Source organism: Panthera uncia, chromosome X (genome assembly GCF_023721935.1).
Source record: "Panthera uncia isolate 11264 chromosome X, Puncia_PCG_1.0, whole genome shotgun sequence".
NCBI classification, from domain to species: Eukaryota; Metazoa; Chordata; class Mammalia; order Carnivora; family Felidae; genus Panthera; species Panthera uncia.
This window is the reverse complement of record NC_064817.1, coordinates 39,058,824-39,086,738: the sequence shown is the minus strand read 5'-3', so window position 1 is coordinate 39,086,738 and position 27,915 is coordinate 39,058,824. Positions and strand designations below refer to the sequence as shown.

Here is a 27,915-nt window from a genome sequence, read left to right as displayed (position 1 = left end):
TAGGGGAGGGGCAGAGAGAGAAGGAGACACAGAATCCAAAACAGGCTCCAGGCTCCGAGGCATCAGCACAGAGCCTGACGCGGGGCTCGAACTCATGAGCCATGAGGTCATGACCTGAGCCGAAGTCGGATGCTTAACCGACTGAACCACCCAGGCACCCCAATCTGGTAGTAATTTAAAAATAAGGTCCATTTGTATAAACCTGAAAGAAATTATATCACAAACAATTCATTATTTTCTTAAATATGAGAGAAATGCCTAATCTTAGTAGATATTGAATCATAAGAAAATGTATCTTTTAACAAAGGAAACATTATATTGGGAATTCCTGAGATTAAAACAAGTTTTCTGCTTCCTTTGCATTTCTCTAGAGTGCTTTATGTGTACACACACACACACACACACACACACACACACACACACACACGGCACACAGCTTGTTTCTCATTAGCATGAGACGGAGATTAGACTAGTCTATTTCACCTTTATCACTAAAAAATATGTGCCATGGTCACATCTTGGCACACATACAAGTAAATGTATGTTTTAGAAGTGCACTTGAAAAATTAGTGTTAAGGCATTTTCATTTTATAATTTTTAAAAAAAGTAAACGCTACCCGCCCAACGTGGGGCTTGTACTCACGACCCTGAGATCAAGAGTCGCACACTCTACCGACTGAGCCAGCCAGGCACCCCAGCCATTTTCATTTTAACAACATTTATTACAAATCACATTTTATAAACACTAGGCATAAATTACATACAAAAGCTAGGCAGAAATATACAGAAGCCAAAACAGCAGTACTGATAACACAAGAGAAATGAGCTAATGTAACGTTTAAACATGTATAACTTAATAAAATTACTAATTTTTCATTGCTAATAAATGTTCATGAATTCAAAACCTATTCACAAATTAAATGTAGGATAATTACTATCAGAGTTTAGAATTATAGAAAGAACAACCACAGCACGACTTATTTTTAAAAACCTTTTCAAACATTCAGAAGTCAAATGACTGTCCTTAAAGACAAATGAAGCTTATTTAGGTAAAAGCTCTCATCCAACTGAAGAATATAAAATTTTAGGCTTTGGTTAATAGATCCTAAATTTAGTGGATATTTTAAAATTCACATCTCCCTTACATGTTATATTCCTGAGGGTTTTTTTTTTTTTTTGCCAAAATGCCATAGATAAAATAAAGAAATCAGCTTACAGCTTTGTGTAACATTGTGTGATTTTTTTTTCACATCACATGGGTAATGTGCCGAGGTCATAGCAGGACTGGAGGGAGGCACATGTCACACAGCGGCATGAATACCTAATCATCACGCTTATGGACTACAAAAGAATCTTTCTGGATTATATTTTTGAAAAACAAAAAGTACTGCAATAATTTTAAAGTGTGAATAATGGGGTTGAATAACGATCGCCATTTAATTACTGATCAGAAGGAATACGATTAATTTAGCCTAACTATGGGAAAAGTTAATGCCCTCTGACCACTAATTGCAAAGCTTATTTGTGAATTATGAGTGAAATGATGTTAAACCTGTCACCAATTCTTATTTGCATCTTATGAAATCATTCTGATTTAAGGAGACGTTGAGTAGGTAGTATAGAATGCTCTTACAAAAGACCAAAATGACACAATGCTATGGCTACCACGAGGCCAGACATAGGGGAGGTGGTCAATATTATTAATTAAAAAAAATTTGTTAATGTTTAGTTATTTCTGAGACAGAGAGAGACAGAGCATGAGTGGGGGAGGGGCAGAGAGCGAGGGAGACACAGAATCCGAAGCAGGCTCCAGACTCCTAGCTGTCAGCACAGAGCCCGACGCGGGGCTTGAACTCACAAACCGGGAGATCGTGACCCGAGCCGAAGTCGGTCGCTCAACTGACTGAGCCACCCAGGCGCCCCTCAATATTATTAAAGTGAAAAGTCTTTGCGTTATTTCTGAACATCCACACACAGTTCAATGTAGTAGTTATAAATTAATCTGCAAGTATCCAAAAGCAGTTAACACACGAAAGTACATTTTTAGTAACAATCATAAGAGGGATTTTTAATAAGTGGCTATGTTCAGTCTTGGTTTACCAAAATAGATTTAAATTTAAGGTTCCTTTTAAAAATAGAGCTATGAAAGCTAATTTCCTATTAGCTGCTAAATAAATGTGGTGTGCATGGCAGGCTCAGCCCCTTCACTTCTGAAGTTCACTTCACTTCACTTCTGAAGTCACTTCAGATTATGGCAAACTCCTCACCGCCAGGTTTCCCCCGGAGACTGAATTGGTGTATCTGAGGACTGGGCCCAGGAACGTGGGTTTTTAAACCCGTAGCTCTCCCCTACCTCCTGGGAAATTATTACGGTCAGGTTGATTTGGAAAATAATGCTTTAAAGCAGTCGAAGGAATTTCATCATACGTGAACAGAACTTGGTGAGCGGTGTATCTACTGGCCATCAAATTGATCTAGTTTTTTAATAACCTGCATAGCTTTTCATCGTGACCAAGCATTTCGTACCTAAATGTCACAAGGTTTCGTTCTCATCCTTCTGATAACCCACACAAGCAGGTGATTTCGCCTTTCTGAAAACTGCCGGTGACGGGGCTCCTGTGCTTTTACTGCTGCATATACCTTTTCTCGCCAAGAAGCAGAAGAGGGTATCTAGCAGTTGTAGTAAAAAAACCACACGGCGTGGAATTTATTCAGATAATCATACTACTCACGAAGTAGTCTTTCAACAGCTATACCGACATCAGTTAGTAGAGTTAATTGCAAAGCTGGTCATCAAATACCTATTTGTTAAAAAAAATTCAATTTACAAAGCATTATCTCAATTCCGCGTACAGAATCTCATTTGCCGTATTATGCAACTAGGAAGCAATTATTTAACTGAATATGAATACGTGAAAACAAATGTGCAGAGGTTCATTCTAACCGATCAGCTAGTAACAAATCTCTCTAAATTAAAGAAGAAAAGAAGCAATGGAATGTATTCTCAAACGATAGATGGAGCACTGAGGAAAGTTTAAATTCTTAGGGATTTGAAAGAATATCTAATTAGGATTAAAATGATGAACTGCTAGCCACTTCTATGTCCTAATGACAGTATCCTCAGCAGAGAAACAAAACTGCAAGCTTACTGAAGTGGGCCAAGTAGTTTTTAAGCTGATGAAAACTACTTAACTTAAAATGAACTTGTTGTTGTTGTTCTGTTTTTAGTAGGCTCCACGCCCAGTGCGGGGTTTGAACTCACGACCCTGAGGTCAAGACCCGCACGCTCTACCGACTGAGCCAGCCAGGCGCCCCCAAAACGAACTGTTTTCGAACCTGAAGTAAATAATGCAGTATTCAACAGTTTATTTAAAAATACGCTTTGACAGTTTTAACATTAGTAAAAACCGCTAACACACAATTTAAAAAGGGCTTAATATCAAGTCCTTGGTTCCATGTTGCATTTCATATTCCCATTTGTATGTCAGCAAAGTTGTAGAAGCTGTCTACATCTCCAGACGCTGTCTCCTTGCTTTCGGATACAAACATCTATTTTAAATACAAAAGAAGCAAAAAAATAAATACCAGTAATCCCCAAATTCCAAAGCCCACGTCATCTGCAGAACAAGCTTGCTATTAAAAGAAATTCAAGTACATCATCTATAATATTTAACCAGTATTCTGTAGAATCCATAGAACATAGTTTCAGTAGCTATAATGCACACTGAACTCTTTTAAAAGCATTTTACGGTATAATTAAGGTCTTTGCTTTCATACTACTTCAGTTGTACTTTATCACACTTGGGATGTTACTGTTTTGTAAATATCCAACAGTCAATGTTATGAAAGCCACTGACTAAAGAGGCTTAAAGAACTTTTTTTAAAAAATGTTCATTTATTTTGAAAGAGCGGGAGCGGGGGAGGAGCATCGAGAAAGAGAGAGAGAGAGAGACGGTGTGCGTGCACACGTCCTCATGTGCATGACCAAGGGAGGGGCAGAGAGATAGAGGGAGACAGTCCCGAGCAGGCTCCATGCTGTCAGCACAGAGCCCGATGCAGGGCTTGACCCCACGAACCGTGAGACCATGATCTGAGCTGAAATCGAGAGCTGGTCGGTCAACCAACTGAGCCGCCCAGGCGCCCCTATTTAAAGAACTCTTAGTTTCTTCTCTTTCCTGAGAACAAATTCAACATGCTAAAGAGCAAAACTTGAGATTATCTTTCTGAAAGCTGCTAAAAATATATTACTAATTTTGAATAACATATTTTTTAAACATCAGTAGAGCAGTACTCAGTAGAACCCTTCAAAACTCGTTTTTACAAATGTCAGCCAGGAATTAGAGGAGACCTGGGTTCTAGTCTAGCTTCCTCATAGACTAGCTGTATGAGGCTGACAATTCAATAAACCTCTCTGCGCTCATGTTCTACACCTGTAAAATGGGAACGTTGGATTAGATTATCTCTGACTCATTCAGATCTAAAACCTCCAAATCATATAACCATTTTCTCCATTTTCTTCTATTCAACCTAATTACATCTACCCTTCCCCTTTGGACTGTCGTGGTGATAAAATGAGACAAAAGACAATGTTCGTTAAATTATGCAAGTTCAAGAAACTATATGCCACGGGGGCGCCTGGGTGGCTCAGTTGGTCAAGCATCCGACTTCGGCTCAGGTCATGATCTCACGGTTTGTGAGTTTGAGCCCCGTGTTGGGCTCTGTGCTGACAGCTCAGAGCCTGGAGCCTGCTTCGGATTCTGTGTCTCCCTCTCTCTCTGTCCCTCCCCTGCTCACACTGTCTCTCAATAATAAATAAATGTTAAAAAAAAAACTGCTAAAAATTTTTTTTAAAAAAGAAACTATAAGCCAAATCAGACAACAAAGCCAAAAATTTCATCTCAGATATTTCTTAAAAAATAATTATATCAGCACTCATTTAATATTCTTATATGTTTGGTCTTTGAGTTCTATTAAGTTACTAAGTCTGAAATCCTTAGCTGCAGCAACCTCATCAACATATCTAGAAACTACCTACCCGTAATGATTTCTAGATATAGCTGAGATTCAATGTTTGATGGAGAATTACTGAAGCAAATCAAAATGAACAGTAAGCAACAGGCTCATCTGTCCAAAGTATATATAATCTTAGAAACGGAACATTTTTCAGCATGAGTTTTCCAAAAAGGAAGGACTTAGACATTTAATGAGATTTTTTTACATTAGAAACTCGTGTATTATTGAAGGTCTTGAAATTAGTAGATTCTTATTTTGTAAACTTTTAAGCTATTACAATTTTAATTTGGCAAGGAACAGCCAAAGCTTGGCTCCCAATCATTCACCACAGAGTCTAAAAAATCATGATCTGCCGTTTTTGTTTTTTTTTTTAATTCCAAGCAACAACAGGCATTTAAAAAAAAAAAAAAAGCACTATTTGACCATGAGGAAAAGGAAGTGAAATGAAAGGTGTGACTGAAATAGAAACAGTCAATAAAGGGGCGCCTGGGTGGCTCAGTCGGTTGAGCGTCCGACTTCGGCTCAGGTCATGATCTCGCGGTTTTTGAGTTTGAGCCCCATGTCGGGCTCTGTGCTGACAGCTTGGAGCCTGGAACTTCCTTCGGATTCTGTGTCTCCCTCTCTGTCTCTGCTCCTCCCCTGCTCACACTCTGTCTCTCTCTCAAAAATAAATAAAGGTAAAAAAAAAAAAAAGAAACAGTCAATAAAATCTTGTACCTTGGTCCCGTTGAATATCTCGTTGACAATAAGGTGACACCCTTCTACAGCACCATCTCCACTGAACTCCAAGGCAATAACAGGACCTAGAAGAAAACCCAAGACGTGTTGTCTGAACAGGAATACAAATCTATTTATTTTTTTAAGTTTATTTATTTGAGGGAGAGAGAACGCACGCACACACACACACACACACACACCTGCAAACGGGAGGGGCAGACAAAGAGGGAGAGAGAGAATCCCAAGCAGGCTCTACGCTCAGTGCTCAGCGGGAGCCCGAGGTGGGGCTCAATCTCACAAACATGTGAGATCATGACCTGAGCCGAAACCAAGAGTCAGATGCTTAACCGACTGAGCCACCCGGGCACCCCTAAAATGAATCTTTTTCTTCTTTATATTCTGAAGACTCCCCAGCCTCTTCCTTGGGAGTAAGAGAAGAGGAAGAAGGAAGTAGACAGATGGGCCATATCACTTCAGCTACTACTTCCAACTGTAATCATAAGGCAGACTGACAGGGTCTCATCACACGATGGGTAGCTTCAGTGCTCGTACAGGACCAGGGTCACATTTTTAAGTGCTGTAGGTAGTCTGGCTTTTCTGGTTTTCATTCTTCTATGAAAACCACAAAAAAAGCCCACTCTTTTAGCAGCACACAAAAGGGTTGATGACAAATATGATCAAAAGCAATCCAAGTCCCCACAAGTCGGCTTTGCCAGGCAGCCGGCCTGGCTTCCAACGCTCCTACTTACCGGCCACGTCGTGGGCCACCAATAAATGACTCTAGGCCAAGTAGGAATTGAGGCCAGGCACCAAAAGGAATGACCGCCTGAAAGTGCTTTTCTAGAACCAAAGACTCCCAGTTTTCATTCCGTGAATAGAGCAGTTGTGCCTCCTTGCCCTTGCGTTCATTTGAATACTTTGAAATCACCTGCACTTTAAGTTCTAGCGTCAAGATTTATGATTCAGTTTGGCTTGGATTTAAATGTAGCACTGGAACTGCTGGTATCAAATTATTGGCCAAGGTGGCCATGAGTTAGCCAAGCAAAATGTGTCCTCTGATTCAATTCGTATTTATTCACTTATCACTATGTTCCCTGGTAGAGTGGCTTTTCACCTCCTAAGTACTGGATATGTCCTAACCTCCAGAAAATTGAAAGTTTCTTAAAAAAAGGACATACACCCATTAAACAAATATGGGGCAAAGGAGACCAATGAAGTACTAAGCCATGAAATACTGAGCTGAATGTAGGCATGTGCCATAAGACAAGACACAGGAACAAGGAGAAAGATCACAGCGCCCTGGCTTGTGACTGAATACAAACAACGGACACAGAAACGGCACAACGTCTAAATGTAAACCGCACGATTAGATACAGAGGACAAAGTATGGGTTTTTCGGCATCACAGTGTATAGATCAAGATAGGTGCTACATACAGAAAAGAAGGTTAAGTGGGGAACGTCTGCTCAGAAAAATGCATGGTTCTCTGTCAGGGGCAAGAAATGGAGACGATTAACCTGGAATATCTTGTTGAACCGAAAAGCAAGGAGACTATCAAAGGTCAATACGGTTGTACCAAAAGGACACCGGAGCCAGCCTGAAGGGGCTCCCAGTTGCCAAAGATGGGACACTGTCACAGAAGGAATAACGACTGCAATTTGTATTAAAACATACTGAATATAGAAACAGGAGCTCAAAATGATATTGAGAAAAGAGAGAAACTTCACTGGACGTCACGGTAGCTTGCTAGGGCACCAATTCACTGCTCTGAAAGTGGATGCTTAATTATTTTCCCTTTATTCTGCTTTTCTGATATGAAGTGTATTTCAAGTTAACCAAACAGCTACGGCGTACGAGAAGGTCTGTTAACATCCATTAATATATGCAGAGGAAGTGACATGGTTAGAAAATGATCATTTTGGGGGTGCCTGGGGGGCTCAGTCGGTTGAGCGCCTGACTTCAGCTCAGGTCATGATCTCACAGTTCATGAGTTCGAGCCCCGCGTCGAGCTCTGTGATGACCGCTCAGAACCAGGAGCCTGCTTCCGATTCGGTGTCTCCCTCTCTCTCTGCCCCTCCCCCACCCACACTCTGTCTCTCTCTCTCTCTCTCAAAAATAAACAAACATTAAAAAAATTTTTTTTAAAAGAAAATGATCATTTCATAACTCCTAATAAAAACTGGATCCAGGTGATAATCATCAGTGGTTTTAGCACTTCCCCCACAGGGAAGACGGACAGGAAACTCTATGATGACAAGCTAAGGCCATCACCACCTGAACCTATTGATCGATCAGCTACAAGTTCAACAACCAGACATGATATGCCTTCTCATTGAATGCTACAGGAAATAGTACCATCTGTGAAATAGTCTTGCCAAAAATGGAACTAAACCTGAGTTTAAGAAGGCTTTTCTCTGACTTCTGATCTATAAGAACTCGAGAGGAACAAATGAAACAAACCCATGCATACTACAGGACAACTTACCAGGTTTTTATTTCCCCCCCACAAGTCAAAGGCATGCAACAAAGAAAAAGCTGATGATAAAAGTAGGGTTTTCAGTTTTTCAGAGAGTGGAAAGTTTGAGTTAAGGTAGAACAGATTATGCTTTTATTCAGGATCACTACAAGAAAATACAGTAGATACATTCTTTAAAGTCGGACATTTATTACTGAAAGTTCCTGTATTCTGTAAAGAGAACATAATCTAGAATTCAGGAACACAGTTTTGCTGGAATTACCCAGGCATGTAACTTGGTTGATTTTTTTTTTAAAGTAAGCTCTACACTGAATGTGGGGCTTGAACTCAGTCAGGACCCTGAGATAAAGAGTCACGTGCTCTACCGACTGAGCCAGCCAGGCACCCCAACTTGGTTGATATTCTTTATTTTTTTAAAAGTCCATGCATTTAAAGTGTGCAGGTCAATTTTTTTTTTTTTAAGTTTTATTTATTTTTTGAGAGAGAGAGAGCGAGCGAGTGCACAAGCAGGAGAGGGGCAGAGAGAGGAGGACAAAGGATCCAAAGTGGGCTCTACGCTGACAGTCTCAAGCTGATAGCAGCGAGCCCAATGGGGGGCTCAAACCCACAAACTGCAAGATTACAACCTGAGCTGAAGTCGGACGTTCAACCAACGGAGCCACCCAAGTGCCCCAGTTGATACTCTTTAAATAAATTATGATGAACTTCCAGTAAGTGACCAAATAATTTGCCAACAAAGAAACACCAACCAAAAAGGTGGACGGGTGCAGCAGTTTTAATTAACGTGTGTGGATAATCCGAAATTAAACAAGAAACCTACAATACTGCCAGTGTACTTTTTAAAAATTTTTATTTCAATTCAAGTTAACATACAGTGTAGTACTGGTTTCAGGAATAGAACCCAGTGATTCATCTCTTACATGTGACACCCAGTGCTCATCCCAACAAGTGCCTCCTTAGTGCCCATCCCCCATCTGGCCCATCCCCGCCCCCTCCCCTGACAACGCACTTTTTAAGCAGTCCTACTTGTCTAAGGATGGTGACTACAATTACTGTGATTATTTCAAACTGAACTAGGAGGTCAATAAAGATCACCAGTTACCTTTTTAAAAAAGTATTTTAGTGTGAACATGTTATCAAATAGTTGGCAGTAGCTTTAAATCTAAATAGTTGAGCTGTCATGAAAAACTGAGATTTTGAAGTAAGCAAAAAAGATGCCTGGATGTCCTATCTAACACCGTCTTCTTTTTTTTTTTTTTTTTTTTTTTTTCAACGTTTATTTTATTTTTGGGACAGAGAGAGACAGAGCATGAACGGGGGAGGGACAGAGAGAGAGGGAGACACAGAATCGGAAACAGGCTCCAGGCTCCGAGGCATCAGCCCAGAGCCCGACGCGGGGCTCGAACTCACGGACCGTGAGATCGTGACCTGGCTGAAGTCGGACGCTCAACCGACTGCGCCACCCAGGCGCCCCTCTAACACCGTCTTCTATGTTATCTAACATGACCTTGGAATGAATCACTATCATGTCTCAGATTACAGCAATGGCCTTCTAGGTGGTCTCTCTGCTTCCCCCTTAGAGCAACCACAGTGGTAAAAGTTACATTTTAAAGGGATTGTGACATTCCTCTGCTCTGAAACCCCTAGTAAAATATGATCTATATTTGTCTTATTTTTTAAAATTAATTAATTAATTTTAAATGTTTATTTATCTTCGAGAGAGAGAGAGAGCGAGCAGAGAGAGGAGACACAGAATCTGAAGCAGGCTCCAGGCTCTGAGCTGTCAGCACAGAGCCCGATGCGGGGCTTGAACTCATAAACTGTGAGATCATGACCTGAGCTGAAGTCGGAAGCTTAACCGACTGAGCCACCCAGGTGCCCATTTTTAATTGTTTTGACGTTTATTTTGGAGACAGAGAGAGAGGCAGAGCGTGAGGGGGGGAGGGGCAGAGAGAGAAAGAGACACCGAATATGAAGCAGGCTTCAGGCTCTGAGTTGTCAACACAGAGCCCAATGCAGGCCTCGAACCCACGAACCGTGAAATCAGATTGGATTGAAAAGCAAGAACCAAGTATATGCTGTCTATAAAAACTCACTTTAGATCTACAGAATTCAATAAATTAAAAGAAAAGGGGTAAAGATATATGATGAGACCCTAAAGAACCAAATGAAAGCTGGAGTAGCTATATTTCAGACAAAGTAGATTTCAGAACAAGGAAGATTATCAGAGACAGAGGGACACTGCATAATAACGAGAAGACGTAACAATCTTAAACGTATATGCATCTAACAATAGAGTTTCAAAATTCATGAGGCAGAATGTGATAGGAACCGACAACAGAAATAGACAAATTCAGTTATTGTTGGAAACTTCAACATTCCCTCCTTCAGTAATTCACAGAACAAGTAGGCAGAAAATCAGGAAGGATATAGAGGAACTGAATAGCACCATCAACCAAACTGACTTAGTGGACATTTATAGAATATTCCACCAAACAAAAGCAGAGTATATATTCTTCCTGCATGCACACAGAATAGTCACCAAGACAGGCTATAAGAAAACAGAAATCATATAATGTGTGTTTTTGGACCGTAATAGCTTTAATCTAGAAATAACAAACACATCTGGACAATGTCCAAATGTTTAGAAATTAAACGATATACGTCTAAATCAATGGATCAAGTAAAAAGTCTCAAGGGAAACTGAAAATAGTCTGAACTACAACAGGGGTCAACACACTTTTTCTGTAAAGGACCAGACAGGAAATATTTTAGGCTTTGTGGGCCATACTGTGTCCATCACAACTAATCAACTCTGCCATTATAGCACAAAGCAGCAAAACACAAAGAATTTAAAGTGTCCAATTTAACGTTTTTTTTAAGTTTTATTTATTTATTTTTTTTTGAGAGAGAGAACAAGCAGGGAAGGGGCAGAGAGACAGAGAGAGGAGGACAAAGGATGTGAAGCGGGCTCTGCGCTGACAGTCTCAGGCTGATTGCAGCGAGCTCACTGTTTGTGAGTTCAAGCCCTGCATCGGGCATCGCGCAAAGCCTGCTTGGTATTCTCTCTCCCCCATTCTCTCTCTGCCCCTTCCCTGCTCGCTCTCTCTCTCTCTCTCTCTCTCTCAAAATAAAGAAATAAACTTAAAAAAGACAGAGATTCTCAGATTTATAAAACACAGTGAGTATGCCGTGACTTACATAAAACTACATGTCAAAATTTGTAGGATGCAGTTAAAGCAGTGCTTAAAGGAAACTTTTTAACACTGAATGCATACACAGTTGATCCTCACTATTCACAGATTCCTTATGTGCACAGTAACCCCCAAATGAATACTTGTGGTGTTCTCATGGTCATTCATAGACAAACACAGAGCAGCAAGAGCTTTGAGCTGCCTGACACCCACGCTCCCAGGTGAAGCTGAACAAAGCGATCCCCTGCCTTGTTTCAGCTCTCACGCCGTAACCAAGTGTCCTTTTCACAGTTTCAGTGCCATGTTTTCCACATTTTGTGTGTGTGTGTGTGTGTGTGGGGGGGTTAATAAGATTTTTAAAAGTTTTTTAAATTTATTTTTGAGAGAGAGAGAGAGAGTGTGCACGTGTGCATGTGAGCGGGGTACGGGCAAAGGGAGAGGGAGAGAGAGAATCCCAAGCAGGCTCCACGCTGTCAGAGCAGATCCCAATGCGGGGCTCCATCCCAGGAACCATGAGATCATGACCTGAGCCGAAATCAAGAGTGGACACTTAACCGACTGAGCCACCCAGGTGCCCCACATTTTGTGGGCCTTTTTGGGGATCCTGCTGGTTAAAATGGCCCCCAGATGTAGTGCAAAAGTGCTGTCTAATGTCCCTAAGCTTAGGAAGGCTGTGATGTGCCTTTCAGAGAAAATACCTGTTGGATAAGCTTCATTTGGTAAGAGTTATATAGTGCTGTTGGCTCGATGTGAACGAATCAGTAACATATACTGAGTAAGATGTCTTTGGATAGAAACAAACTTATGACAAGATTATGTATGGGTTGACTGACAAAAATGTTGTGACCAGAGATTTATAGAAACTTAACCCCATATTTCTCCTAGGAACAGTACTCACTACCTCAGTGCTCACAGTGACTCAACATAACTACTGTGAATAATGAGAATCAACTGTATTAGAAAAGAAGAAATTATCTACAATCAATAACCTAAGCTTAAACCTTAAGAAACTAGAGAAAGAAAAGCAAATCAAATATAAAACAAGTGAAGGAAGGAAATAATACTTAGTGGAGCAGAGAACAATAAAATTGAAAAGAGAAGAGCAATAGAAAAAAAATCAGTGAAACAAAGAACCGCTTCTTCTCAAATTACTAATAGCAGAAATATAAGTGGGACATCACTACTGATCCCACAGATGTTAATAAGAATAAAGAAATACTATAAACAACTCTATGTCCATAAATTTGATAACTTAGATTTCTGAAATGAAACAGTTCCCTGAAGGACAAAAACTATCAAAATTCATTCACAAAGAAAAATATAGCCCTAAGTACCCTGTAAGTAAACTAATAAGTAAATAATTTAATAAGTAAATTGAACTTTCTAAAAATCTTTCTCCCCAAATCTCCAGGCCCAGATGGTTCCACTGGTGAATTCTATCACACATTTAAAGAAGAAATGATACCGGGGCGCCTGGGTGGCTCAGCCAGTTTAAGCATCCGACTCTTGGTTTCGGCTCAGGTCATGATCTCACGGTTCGTGAGTTCAAGCCCCACATCGGGCTCTACACTGACAGCATGGAGCCTGCCTGGGATTTTCTCTCTCCCTCTCTCTCTCTGCCCCTCCTCTGCTCTGTCTCTCAAAATAAATAAACTTAAAAAAGAATAAGAAATTATACCAATTCTCCAAAATTTATTCAAGATCATAGAAGAGAAAGGACACATCCCAACTCATTTTATGACGCCAGCATTACCCTAATATCAAAGTCAGACAAAGATATTACAAGAAAACTACAGACCAATGTCCCTCATGAACAAAGATGCAAAAATCTTCAATAAAATATTAGCAAACTGAAACTGGCAATTTATTAAAGAGACAATCAATCTATCATGATCAAGGGAGTTCATCTCAAGAATACAAGGCTGGCTCAACATTCAAAATCAACAAAAGTCATTCACCAGATTAAATGACTAAATAATAAAAAAAAACATATTATCTCAATAAATACAGAAAAAAAAACCATTCAACGAAATTCAACATCCGTGCCTGATAAAAATTCAACAAACTAGGGACAGAATGAAACTCCCTTAGCCTAATAAAAGGTATAGATGAGAATCCTACAACCAACATCATTCTTCATGGTGAGATTGAACACTTTGACTCTGAGACCAGTAACAGAACAAGAATGTCTTCTCCTCACTACTTTATACAACATGATAGTGGAAGTCTTATCTGGCATAATAAGGTATAAATCAATAAACTAATCAATAGCATGTCAAAAGGACAGAGGAACCAACCTAAGAGAACTTTCAATGGCTGAAACTGGAATAATTTGATAGTACTGGATTATAACCCAAAGAATAAAGTACATATTCATGTTCCCTACTGATAGAAATAGATGATTGAATAAATAAACGGGGGAGAAGGGACAAATATTTCTTAGAGAAGAATTCCAAGCAACATAGGCAGATACCATCACCTCCAGGAGGTGTAGTTTAATTCTCCTCGCCTTGAGCGTAAGCTGGTCTTAGTGACTCAACTTCCAAAGAACAAAGTATGAAAAGGAAAAAACAGGAACTTTGCAGTGTTTGGGAAACCTGGCAGAACCAAGGCTGAACTAAGGCCAGCCGATGCCCCAGTGATAAATCACGTTGATATCCTGTACCCCCTGATGTGATGCGATGAGAAGGGCACTTCACCTCTTCCCCCCAAACCTCAATCTAAGCAGAGGAAACATCAGTCACACCCAAATGGAGGCACATTCTATAAAACAACTTACCAGTACTGTCAAAATATTTCAAGGTCATGAAACACAAAGAAGACTAAAAGAAACTGCCACAGATTAGAGGAGACTAAGGAGACATGACAACTAAATGCAATGTGGGATCTTAGACTGGATTCTGGAAGAGAAAAAGGACATGACTGGAAAAAAATTGGTAAAATTTGAATAAAGACTACAGTTTAAGTTCATAGTATTTTACCAATGTAAATTACTTAGTTTTGATAAATGTACCACGGTTATGCTAACATTAGGGGATCTGGATAAAGGGTATATGGAAGCTCTCTGTACTACCTTTGCAATTTTTCTGTAAAACTAAATTATTCCAACATAAAAAGTTTATTAAAAACACAGCTGAGGGGCGCATGGCTGGCTCAGTCGGTAGAGCATTCAAGTATTTTTTTTTTTTTCCAACGTTTTTTAATTTATTTTTGGGACAGAGAGAGACATAGCATGAACGGGGGAGGGGCAGAGAGAGAGGGAGACACAGAATCGGAAACAGGCTCCAGGCTCCGAGCCATCAGCCCAGAGCCTGACGCGGGGCTCGAACTCACGGACCGTGAGATCGTGACCTGGCTGAAGTCGGACGCTTAACCGACTGCGCCACCCAGGCGCCCCAGCATTCAAGTATTTTTAAAAAAATTTTTTTAAATGTTTTTTAAATTTATTTTTGACAAAGAGAGAGACAGAGTGTGAGCAGGGGAGGGGCAGAGAGAGAGAGAGAGACGGAAACACAGAATCTGAAGCAGTCTCCAGGCTCTGAGCTGTCAGCACAGAGCCCGATGTGGGGCTCGAACTCGTGAACTGTGAGATCATGACCTGAGCCAAAGTCGGATGCTCAACCGACTGAGCCACCCATGCGCCCCGAGCATTCAAGTATTGATCTTGGCGTTGTGAGATCAAGCCCCATGTCGGGCCTAGAGCTTACTTAAAAAAAAAAAAAAAGCTGAATGGGAGAACATATTTGTAAATCTTGTATCTGATAGGGGGTTAATATTCAAAGTACATAAAGAACTCATATAACTCAATAGGAAAAAAAACCCAATCATTAAAAAATGGGCAGAGGATTTGAATAGACATTTTTCCAAAGAAGACATACAGATGGACAACAAGAACATTAAAGGGTGCTCCACACCACTAATCATTAGGGAAATGAAAAATCAAAACCATGATGAGATTTATCACCTCACACCTGTTAGAATGGCTATCATCAAAAAGAAACAACAGGGGCGCCTGGGTGGCTCAGTCAGTTAAGCGTCCGACTTCAGCTTAGGTCATGATCTCACAGTTCGTGGGTTCGAGCCCCGCATTGGGCTCTGTGCTGACAGTGCAGAGCCTAGAGCCTGTTTCGGATTCTGTGTCTCCCTCTCTCTCTGCCCCACCCCTGTTCACACTCTGTCTCTGTCTCAAGAATAAACATTAAAAAAAAAAAAAACAAAACCAAATGTGAGTGAGGATGTGGAGCAAAGGGAACCCTTGGACATTCTTGGTAGGGATGTAAATTGGTGCATCCACTATGTAAAGGAGTATGGAGGCTCCTCAAAAAATTAAAACTAGAACTACCATGTGATTCAGCAATTCTACTTCTGGGTACTTGCCTGAAGAAAATGGAAACACCGACCTGAAAAGATACATGCACTCTCATGATCACTGCAGCATTATTTACAACAGCCAAGATATGGAAACAACCATTAATGTCCATGAATGAAGAAAGAAAATGTGGCATGTTTACACAGACACACATACACAGTGGAATATTACTCAACCATAAAAAAGGAAGCCTTGCCATTTGCAACAATACAGATGGACGTTGAAAGCATAATGCCGCGTGAAATAAGTCAGAGAAAGACAAACTCCGTATGATCTCATTTATATGTGGAATCTGAAAAAAACAAAAACAAAAACAAAAAACCCTGAACTTATAGATACAGAGAACAGAGTGGTGGTTGCCAGAGAGATGTAGGGCGAGGGGAGGGCCAAATGGGTGAGGAGCTCAAAAGGTACAAACTTCCACTTATAAAACATGTAAGTCATGGGGGATATAATGCCAAGCATGGTGACTAGAGTTAATAATACTGTATTGCATATTGGAAAGTTGCTAAGAGAGTAGACCATCAAAGTCCTCGTCATGAGAAAGAAAATTTGGAACTGCATACGGTAACAGACGTTAACTAGACTTATCGTGATGATACTTTCACAATATACACAAATACTGAATCATTGTTGTACATCTGAAACTAATGCGTTATATGTGAACTATACTTCAAAAACACAGCTCGAAGTTTCTCAGCTCAGACTAGGAGCCAAAGTCCCTACAATGGCCTAGAAGGCCCTCTATCATCGGACTCTTTTACTACTTCTCAGACTTCATCTTGTGTTTATTGAATAAATGAATGAACGAATGACCCTCTCAAACAAAGGAACCCAAGTCTGACTAATCATTAGAGCCATCGGGGACACTTTTTAAAATGCAGATTCTAAGACTATGTCTCAGAAATTTTCGAATCAGTCTTTCTTATGTTTTTAAAAGCACCCTAGATGGTTCTGAGGATTCGGCAGGTTTAGATTTTCAAGATGGAAAACACAATGAATTTTCTCAATTAGCAGTCAAAAAGCTTTATTGATTGAAAGTAAATAATTTGTGGGGCACCTGGCTGGCTCAATCGGTTAGGCGTCCAACTCTTGATTTCGGCTCAGGGCATGATCTCAGGTTCATGAGTTCGAGACCAGTGTTGGGCTCTGCGCCGACAGTGCAGAGCCTGCTTGGGATTCTCTCTCTCCCTGCCCCTCCTCTGCTTGCTTGCTCACTGTCTCTCTCAAAATAAATAAACATTAAAAAAAAAAAAGAAAGAAAGCGAGTAACTGCTTTAACTGGAGAGGAAGATTTAGAGACTCTGAGGTGCAAGGTACTTGAAATAAAAGTGAATTTTCTGGGAAAAAAAAAAGTTTGCCCTTGGCTCAGAAGAGTGGTTTGCAACTGGGAGAGATTTTACCCCCCAAGGGGCATTTGGTGATATCTAGAAACATTTTTGGTTGCCACAACTGGGGGTGTGTGCTCCTGGCATCTGGGGGGTAGAGGCCTGGGGTGCTGTTAAACACCGCATAATGCACAGGACAGCCCCCCACCCAGTTATCCGTCCTAAAATGTCAGTAATGCTGAGGTTGAGAAACCCTCCTTAGGATGATTGATGGTCACTTTTAGATAAGGACCCAATCCACCCAAGTCCTGCTGGAATATTTCCACTGACAAGCCTGCTCCCTGTTCCATATCAGTCAATGCAATATTGGGCAGCCAAAAATTTTTCCCCAGTATTTTATTTTGAAAAATTCCAAACAATATAGAAAAGTTGGAAGAATAATATAAAACATCCATTTGCTCTTCAAATGTTAACACCCATCAAATGTTAACATTTGGCCTCATTTGCTTTCTCACACGCTACACCCACGCTGTTTTTGTTTTGCAGCCATTTGGAGAGTGGACATGATGACAGGACGTCATGACACTTCAGCACGAATCTCCCACATGACTACAATATCATTACCATACTTAAGAATACTAACAGTAATTCCATAATATTATCTCCAAACTTCCTGAGGTTTCCCCAAGATGTCTTTTATAGCTTTATAGTTCACCCCATCCCAATCCAAGTTCCAATTAAGTTTTATTCATTGTATTTAGTTGTTATGTTTCTTTTAATCCACAATGGTCCCCCATCATTTTTGTTTCCCAGGACATTATCTGAAGAGCGCTAACCAGTCGTCCTGTAGAATGTCTTCTTTTTAAGATTTGAATCATTATTTTCTCATAGTGTCATTTAACATGTCCCTAGATTTCCGTCCTTTCAGATAAACTAGCAATTAAGTCTTGATTGGATTGAAGTTATTTTTGGGATGAGCTCATCACAGGTGATGCTGTGAATTTCTTATTGCATCGCATCAGAAGAAACACAATGTCAGGCTGTCCTGCCCTCAGTGATGCTAAGTTTGATGGGAGTGATTACCAAATCTCCGCTGTAATAGTACATTTCCCTTCTGAATGAGAATGTATAAATATCCTATTTATTAGCAACTTTTACCCCAACAGTTTTAGCACCCACTGATAATCTTTATCTGAATTAATTATTACCTTGGGGATTGGATGATGGTGATTTTGAAAGTTTATCACTCCTTCTACATTTATTAGTTCATAGTATTCTGTAAAGTGGAGAAGAGGTTTCCTTTTATTTCCTCCTCCCCCCTTTTTCATCATCACTATGGATACATGGATTTCTTTTTTTTTTAAATGTTTATTTATTATTGAGCGATGGAGAGATAGAGCATGAGCAGGGGAAGGGCAGAGAGAGGAGACACAGAATCCGAAGCAGGCTCCAGGCTCGGAGCTGTCCGCACAGAGCCCGATGCGGGCTCGAACTCACAAACCGCGAGATCATGACCTGAGCCAAAGTTGGATGCTCAACCGACTGAGCCACCCAGGCGCCCCAGGATACATGGATTTCTGTTGTTAAATCAATTCCGTTCATTATCCTTTGTGATGCCCAAATTATACCAAGTTTGGCCAGTGGAAAGGGATTTAAGTTGGCTCCCGTGACCTGGCATGACCTCGTTAGTCTGTGAGTACTTCCTATGGGTATCTCTGGTTTTAAAAGTTATTTATATGATGTTTATTTGCTGAAATTCCTGTAACATCTGCCCATTGGTTTTAGTTCTTTTGTTTAGTCCTTTTATTTCTTCCATGTGGAATGTTGTGTTACTTAAGCACAAATATTACACTCGGGGTTGGAGCATTTCTATTAAATCACTCCACTAACATCTCATGAGCACATAAATCGTTAATGTAGACCTGCCCATATACTCACTTCATCCCTAATCTCACACTTTAGGATGTCCATTACAATTATTGGCTCAATTTCTTTTTTTTTAATGTTTATTTATTTTTGACAGAGAGCGAGTGAACATGAGCAGGGGACGGGCAGAGAGAGAAGGAGACAGGATCCGAAGCAGGCTCCGCATTGACAGCAGCAGGCCTGATGTGGGGCTCGAGCTCACGAACCATGAGATCATGACCTAAGCCGAAGTCAGATGCTCAACCGACTGAGCCACCCAGGTGCCCCTGCTGATTCAATTTCTGAAACCTGCTGAGAGTTTAAAGGCTTGTTTTCAAGGTTCCATCAGAATGCTCCCATGTCAAAATAGTTGCATCAAAGGAACTAGGACATCTGTACTCTGAAAGCTATAAAACACTGATGAAAGAAATTGAAGATGAAACAAAGAAATGGAAAAATATGCCATGCTCATGAACTGGAATAACCAATATAATATTGTTAAAATGTCCATACTACTCAAAGAAATCTACAGATTTAATACAATCCCTATTAAATACTAACAACATTTTTCACAGAAACTAGATTAATCTTAAAATGTGTATGAAACCACAAAAGACCCTGAATGGCCAAAGCAATTCTGAAAAAGAAGAAGAGTGGCACCTAGCTGGTTCAGTCAGAGGAGCATGCGACTCTTGATCTCGGGGTCATGAGTTCAAGCCCCATGTGGGGTGTAGAGATGACTTAAATAAATAAAACTTAAAAAAAAGAAAAAGGTGAATACAGCTGGAGGTATCTCAATCTCAGATTTCAAGATATACTACAAAGCTATAGATAATCAAAACAGTATGGTACTGGCACAAAAATAGACACACAGATCAATGGAATAGAGTCCAGAAATAAACCCATGCTTATATAGTCAATTAATCTATGACAAAGAAAGCAAGAATATACAATGGGGAAAAGACAGTCTCTTCAAATAGTGTTGGGAAAAGCGGACAGCTACATGCAAAAGAATGAAACTGGACCACTTTCTTTTTTTTTAATTTTTTTGAAATGTTTTTATTTATTTTTGAAGGAGAGAGATAGAGAGAGAGACAGAGCATGAGCAGGGGAGGAGCAGAGAGAGAGAGGGAGACACAGAATTTGAAGCAGGCTCCAGGCTCTAAGCTGTCAGCACAGAACCAGATGCAGGGCTCGAACTCACAAACTGTGAGATCATGACCTGAGCCGAAGTTGGATGCTTAACCGACTGAGCCACCCAGGCGCCCCAGAAACTGGACCACTTTCTTACACCATACACAAAAATAAACTCAAAGTGGATTAAAGACCTAAATGTGAGACCTGAAACCATAAAACTAGTAGAAGACATAGGCAGTCATTTCTTTGACATCAGCCATAGAAACATTTTTCTAGGTGTGTTTCCTCAGGCAAGAAAAACAAAAGCAACAAAGTAAAAAGGCAGCCTACTGAACGAGAGGAGATGTTTGCAGATGAATATCTGATAAGGGGCTAATATCCAAAATATATAAAGTTCCTATGCAACTCAACAGCAAAAAGTGAAATAACCCAATTAAAAATGTACAGAGGACCTGAACAGACATTTTTCCAAAGAGGACATACAGATGACCAACAGACACATGAAAAGATGCTCAATATCACTGATCATCAGGAAAACGCAAATTAAAACCACAATGAGATATCACCTTACACCTGTCAGAATGGCTAAAATCAAAAGCACAAGAAATAACAAGCATTGGTGAGGATGTGGGGAAAAAGGAACCCTCAGGCACTGTTGGTGGAAAGCAAACTGGTATAGCCACTGTGGAAGACCATATGGAGGTTCCTCAAAAAGTTAAAAATAGAACTTCCCTATGATCCCGTAACTGCACTTCTGCGTGTTTACCCGAAAAACACAAAAACCCTATAATTCATACATACACCTCTATGTATACATTATTTATAGCAACATTATTTATGATAGCCAAATTATGGAAGCGGCCCAAGTGTCCATCAATAGATGCATGAATAAAGGAGATGTGGGGTGTGTGTGTGTGTGTGTGTGTGTGTGTGTATGCATACATACACGCATATAACATGGAATGTTACTCAACCATAAAAAGAATGAAATCTTGCCATTTGCAACATGGATGGAGCTAGAGGGTATAATACTAAGTGAAATAAGTCAGCCAGAGAAAGATAACTACCCTATGATTTTACTTATATGTGGCATTTAAGAAAACAAAAAGAAAAAAGACAAAAAAAAACCCCGGCCTCTTAAATACAGAACACTGGTGGTTGCCAAAGGGGAGGGGGAGTGGGGAAAGGAGTGAAATAGATAAAGGAGATTAAGAGTACACTTATCATGATGAGCACTGAGAAATATACAGAATTGTTGAATCGTTATGCTGTACACTTGAAACTAACATAACACTGTATGTTAATTATACTTAAAAAAAAAAAAAGGAGGCAGGTCATAATTTCTGATATATATACTCTTTAGTAGATGCAGGCACTGGGTTAGAGCAAATCCTTCATATTGCTACAATAACCACAAAGGGGTATGAAGTACTGTATTAATGGCTGAGTCATACCCAGCATTAGTTATTAAAATTCTCCCAACAATCCTCCAACATTTTCATATAGGTTTCACGGTTATTACAATTTACACATAAAAAGCATGTAAATGCAGACATGCCATCTTTTTAGGGTATATTCCATCAGCATGGCATATTACTACACATATTGGCTCCAGCCAGTCAAGAAAAGCCTGATGAATCTTGAGCAAACCATGTCCCTGCTCTGACGGACAAACAGAACTCTGTCCTTTAGAATCGGTATACCTTCAAATACATGTAGGCAGATATAACCCTTCAGGAGGGCACACAAATTCCAGTTCCTCTGTCTGCAGACATGTTTTCAGTATCTGAAATTTATTGGTGGCATTTGTCCACTGGGGAAAACAATCCTAATTATACATGGAAAGTTAATCATATTAAACACATAAAATAATATACCATTTTGTTTATATTTCTTATTTCCTTTCCAGTAGGGTCAAAGCACACTAAAGCAGAAAGAATCCTTATAAAGTGCTTTGTAACTCTGGGCAGGGAGAACAAAACAGTCACTCACTGTAGTACAATACAATAAGAATTAGAAATAACAAAATATATAATAATGAAATGTGACATTCAAGTACTAACATGACAGAATAGGGGGGAAAGACCTACTGCCTAATTTCTAGTTAGTTATACAGGGATTTTTGAATGATGTGAAATTCTGACTTTTTTTTTTAATGTTTATGTTTGAGAGAGAGACACACACGCAGTGAGAGCAGGGGAGGGGCAGAGAGAGAGAGTGGGGGGAGACACAGAATCCGAAGCAGGCTCCAAGTTCTGAGCTGTCAGCACAGAGCCCAACGTGGGGCTTGAACCCAAGGACTACGAGATCATGACGTGAGCTGAAGTCGGACGCTTAACCGACTGGGTCACCCAGGTGCCCCCAAATTTTTGCCAGTTGTGAACAGTAACAGGAAAAAAAACATAAACAAGAAAAAGAAGGCAATGTAAGAGAAATGCTAAGGGCAAGAGTAGTTCTAATCATGCATCAGGAGGATAACCACACAAGTACACCAATCATCCAGAAGGTACCTTTACTCAGCAGAGGAAGGAAGTCAGGTGCTTTCTCCCCAAAAACTCTCTGAGCATCTTCAGCTTTCATTGACACTTCCTTGGTTTGAACTAGGAAGAATCCTTTACCAACCACCTGTGGAAAATAAAGTTTCGTTTGGATTTTAAAATGAACTTCTGAGATTAAAACAGTATTTTCCTATTCTAGCATTTTCCGACATAAAACCGTGACACAGCAGGCTGATGTTTGTTTGAATCAGCACTCTGATTCAGGGTGTTTGCTCTAACAAGTTTTCACATACGCAAGATTTTTCCAGATGGGTGCTTCTGGTTAAGAATTAGTGTGTGGTGCGTAAGGAGTTTGGTGACACATGCAAACGTCCAGTGAGAATGGTTAAGTAAACTAGGGTGCATTCATCACATGATGAAATAGCACAGTTCATGAAATATACAACAAAAGGGGGAAGAGCTTAAGTAATAATTTTGAAAAGCATGATACAGACGTATACGGTATAACACAATAATAATAGACTACATTTATGGAGCACTTACTGTGTGCCAGGCAATTTTATGCACTTTATGTATGTGTAACACATTTAATCCTCTCGTGTGGTAGGTGCTATTATTACCCTCATTCTACAGGTGAGGAAACTAAGGCACAGAGTGGCCAAGAAATTTACCCAAGGTCACACAGCTATAAAGTAAGAGAACTGTGATTCGAACCCAGTTAATCTGCTTATAGACTAAATAAATTAAAGATTATTCCCAAAAAAACTATTCAAGATAGAGTACATTATGGATGGTTTTTAAGTTTATTTCTACTCTTCTTCATTGCTACAATACTGTACAGTGAGTACACATTGATTTTTTTTTAACGTTTATTCATTTTTGAGAGACAGAGACAGAGCGTGAGCAGGGAAGGAGAGGGAGGGAGACACAGGATCTGAAGCCATAAGTACACGTTGATTTTTGAAATAACTATGAAAGTAGTTTTTAAAACTTGCACAGAATTCAACCACTTAGTTTTTTTAGCAAAGCCTCTTGGATTTTTTTTTTAAATGTTTATTTATTTTCGAGACAGAGAGAGACAGAGCATGAACGGGGGAGGAGCAGAGAGAGAGAGGGAGACACAGAATCTGAAGCAGGCTCCAGGCTCTGAGCTGTCAGCACAGAGCCCGACGCGGGGCTTGAACTCACAGACCATGAGATCGTGACCTGAGCCGAAGTCAGACGCTTAACCGACTGAGCCACCCAGGGGCCCCGCCTCTTGGATTTTTAAGTATAAAAGTAGCATGCATGGGGGCGCCTGGGTGGCTCAGTTGGTTAAGCATCCAACTTCAGCTCAGGTCATGATTTCGCGGTTCATGGGTTCGAGCCCCGCGTCGGGCTCTGTGCTGACAGCTCGGAGCCTGGAGCTGCTTCGGGTTCTGTGTCTCCCTCTGTCTCTGCCCCTCCCCCTCTCTCAAAAATAAACATTAAAAAAATTTTTAAGTAACATGTATGCTCAATACAGAACACTTGAAAAATAAAAAATAGAAACAAATATGAACCAAGGTGCTATCACTCAAAGATGCCCCTGCCATATAGGTATACTTCCTTTTATCCTCCCAGGGTTCGTTTTCCCCCCATTACAGAAATAACACCTGTTCATTGCAAAACCCATATAACTGCAAAAAAGAGAAGAAAGTCCTGCTCTGAATCCACTTCCTAAGAATAACCACAACTGCTAACATTTTAGTATATATAACTTCGCAGACTGAGATCTCTAAAAATAATAATAATAATAATTCAGATACTTATATGATATTCTACAAATCTTCCCTTACTTGACTGTGAATACTTCCCAGCTATTCCACTATAAAGTCAGTTTTAATGGCTCATCATATTTCACCCTATGGCTACGTTATTCCATACTATTCCATCAAATTGGATTCAAACTCAAATCCTTTTTCAGAGCCTTCAATGCTGCCTCAGAAAAAAAAAAACATACATAAAAAAAGTAGCAGAAATGTGCATGGGCATCACTGCCACGTGATGACTGCAAAGTTACTTAAAATCGCAGGAATAATCCTACCTCTGTTTCTAATTTTCTAGAGAGCTCACTACCTCTCATTTCATACTCAGACACATAAACTGACAAAAGATGATTAACTCAAAATACTGTTACCTAAAAACAAATAACAGATTATGAAACTTGATCTATTTCGATATCTCACTGCAGATATCCGGAGACTCCTTTTTCATGGAAACTCTTCTACTCTTAAAGACTTGAACATAGTGCTTAACTACCCAACTTTAAATTATGCAATACGTTACTTCCCAACATTTCAGACCACTTTTACATTAGTTTGTCCTGTGCGTATCTGTAATGTAGCCAAGAGGAAGCAAGAAATCTGACTTTTTAGGTGAGAAAATTGAGGCCCAGTAACTTCTCTTGATTCACTCTGGAATGTGTTTTCTGCTTTATCCAGCTTCTCTGGACTTCCTAGATTAAAAAAACTCTTAGGATACATTCAATTTATAAAAATAATGTGAATCAAAATTCTGTGCTGGTCCTAGGGTTGAACATAACCAACCAGAGTCAGCAATCACAGTTCCAGTTGAGGCTGTCTTAAGGTATTTAGGTTATGGTATGAGAAAGACTCAAGGGTTGTTTGCTTGTTTTTTCCATCTCAGAATTAAGTAGCTCCTACACATATTTTCCTGGGAACTCGAGCTTCATTGAAAAAAAAAAAGTAATCTCTCAGTGGGCCTGGGTGGCTCAGTCAGTTGAGCATCCGACTTCTGTTCAGGTCATGATCTCACAGTTCTCAGGTTCCAGCCCCACGTCAGGCTCTGGGCTGGCAGCTTGGAGCCTGGAGTCTGCTTCAGATTCTGTGTCTCCGTCTCCCTTTCCCTCTCTCTGCCCCTCCCCTGCTCATGTTCTGCCTCTCTCTCGCTCTCTCAAAAACAGAAATTGAAAAGAATTTTTTTTTAAAAAAGGGGGTGCCTGGGTGTTTCAGTCAGTTGGGTGGCCGGCTTCAGCTCAGGTCATGATCTCGCGGTCTGTGAGTTCAAGCCCCGTGTCGGGCTCTGTGCTGACGGCTCAGAGCCTGAAGCCTGCTTCCGATTCTGTGTCTCCCTCTCTCCCTGCCCCTTCCCTGTCTGTCTCTGTCTCTCCCAAAAATAATAAACATTAAAAAATTAAAAAAATATGTAATCTCTCTCTTAACATGTAAATTGGTGATCTTTTAGCATGTTTTGATACCCTCTTCACATGTACTCGGTGTCTTCTTCGTTTTGTTCTTTTTAGTCCCTAATTCTGTGCTTTCAGAACTAGAGAGGGTAAGTCCAACCCGAAAGTCCCAGGGATTTTCCTTCTAGGCTGAAGGGTGGTATCTGCCTTGACTCCCCGTACTTCCCTCACATTCCTGCTCCACCAGGCACCTGTCAACTCTCCTCTACTGCTGAGGCAGCAGAGTAGCATCGGACTTAAGGGCTGAGACTGTGGTCTACAAAGCCAGGCTGCCTGGATTTAAATCATGGCTCTGCTGTTTCCTGGCTGAGGGGCCTTTTGCCAGGTACTTACCCTCTCTGTGGCTCATTTTCCTTATCTGCAAAAAGGGAAATAAACGGCACCTATTTCATAGGTTACTCTAAGTCAAGTGAGTTACTTCATTTGAACCCCTTATAACGATGCCTGGCATATGGTGAACACTACCTAAGTGTTAGCCATTATTATTGCTGCTGTTGCGCTTTTGTTTCAAACTCTTCTGTAATCCAGAAGGACATCTAAAGAACATCATTCTTCCTGGTCGTGTTGTTTTCAAGTGCACACGACACTGTCATTTCACACATCAGATACCGCAAGTGAAAAGGTAAAGAACATATGATGACTCATGAGGAAAGATGGTGTTTGTTCTGATGGCTTTTTAAAAAATAAGTGTGCTATCCACTCCTTGTTACCCACCAAAAAGGAGTTTAACCTGAATAATGATATCTTCTGCAAACTGTATGTAGATTTTAAAAAAAAAATCACCATACAGGATAAAGCAAATACTGACTTCTCAGATGTTGGATTAACATATGTGACTAGATAGCTCGAAGGCCAGAAGTACTTTTCTATATCTTACCAGATTCACAGCAAGTTTTTATCAGATTGGCATGAACAAAAAAGAAAATACCACAGTCTTAAATGTGCACTTTGGCTTCTGCTGTTTTGAAAACTAGATTTCAGATATGCTTTATGGATTTCAGACACGGGTTTTCTAGACTGTAGGATGTGTAGCCACAGAGAGGAGGTCATCTTTGGTGGGGCTTTTTTCCCTTATAATCTTCCTTTCGACAGAACTGTTACAATTTCTAGAAAATCCATGGGGCGCCCGGGTAGCTCAGTCAGTTGAGCATCCGACTTCGGCTCACGTCATCATCTCGCAGTTCGTGGGTTCGAGCCCCACATCGGGCTCACTGCTGTCAGCCTGTCAGTGCAGACCCCGCTTCGGATTCCCTGTCCCCCTCTCTCTGCCCCTCCCCCGCTTACACTCTCCCAAAAATAAATAAATATTTTTAAAAATCCAATCAAAAAGAGACTTGGTAAGTTTTCCATCCGCTGCTTCATTTCTGGAAGTCTGATTTTTAAATTCAAAGACTCCTTCTGAAGGATACCTGATTACTGGATAATTAATACAGCCTTCTGCTGTCTCCCCACTGGAGCACCCGCCAACGCAGGAACTGCTGCTTCCTGGAGCCCCTCATCTCTCCGTCCCCAGGTATTCTGCAAGTGGGAGCTGCTCCCGATAGAACTCCTCTCTAGTCCCAAATTCACCAAGTCCCTGATCCTGAGCCCACAAGCTGCTATCCCAGCCCCCACCCTCATTCTGACACACCAGCTGCCCCTTCACATAGCAACAGGGAAAAGGCGAGTGGTGTGGGGCTCGTTCCCACAGTCACGTCAGGGGCCAAAAGCTGTACTCTGAAATGTCTTTCCCACCTTCCCTAGCCAAACTCCTAATAAATGAGGCCAGGCTTTACTCTGCAGTACTACCTTTGTAAGCTTCCACGGCAATCATTTATTATAAAGAATGGAAGTTCTCTGGGGGCAGAGAATTTCGCCTATGTATCTCCATCTCCGGCACATGCCATATTTCATCAGCTTTAAGTTGCCGTCGATTGCAAGATGCATTTCAGATAAGCAAAAACGTGGAAAACAAATGTGCATCCTATAATCAATGAAATACGGTAACAGAGTAACTCTTCACACAGTAAGTGCTTAATAAATGCTTACTGAATTGGACTGTATTTTTAAAAGT

At 40.5% G+C, this 27,915-nt stretch overlaps 1 protein-coding gene and 1 non-coding gene across 2 annotated transcripts in view; both read right to left on the bottom strand.

Moving 5' to 3' along the window:
* Positions 1 to 845: 845 nt before the first annotated feature.
* The window catches only part of RP2 (RP2 activator of ARL3 GTPase), a 50,172-nt gene continuing 23,102 nt past the window's right edge, over positions 846 to 27,915 (bottom strand). Inside the window, exons 3-5 of the mRNA XM_049644594.1 lie at positions 22,649 to 22,763; positions 5,731 to 5,816; positions 846 to 3,549 (exon numbers count right to left, since the gene is read on the bottom strand). Coding sequence (XP_049500551.1) covers positions 3,466 to 3,549; positions 5,731 to 5,816; positions 22,649 to 22,763 — 285 coding nt within the window. The 3' untranslated portion in view covers positions 846 to 3,465. The remainder of the gene's footprint in view (positions 3,550 to 5,730; positions 5,817 to 22,648; positions 22,764 to 27,915) is intronic.
* LOC125932483 (small nucleolar RNA U13) lies at positions 1,250 to 1,353 on the bottom strand. Its single transcript, XR_007460643.1, has one exon. It is a non-coding gene; the product is annotated as a small nucleolar RNA U13 (small nucleolar RNA).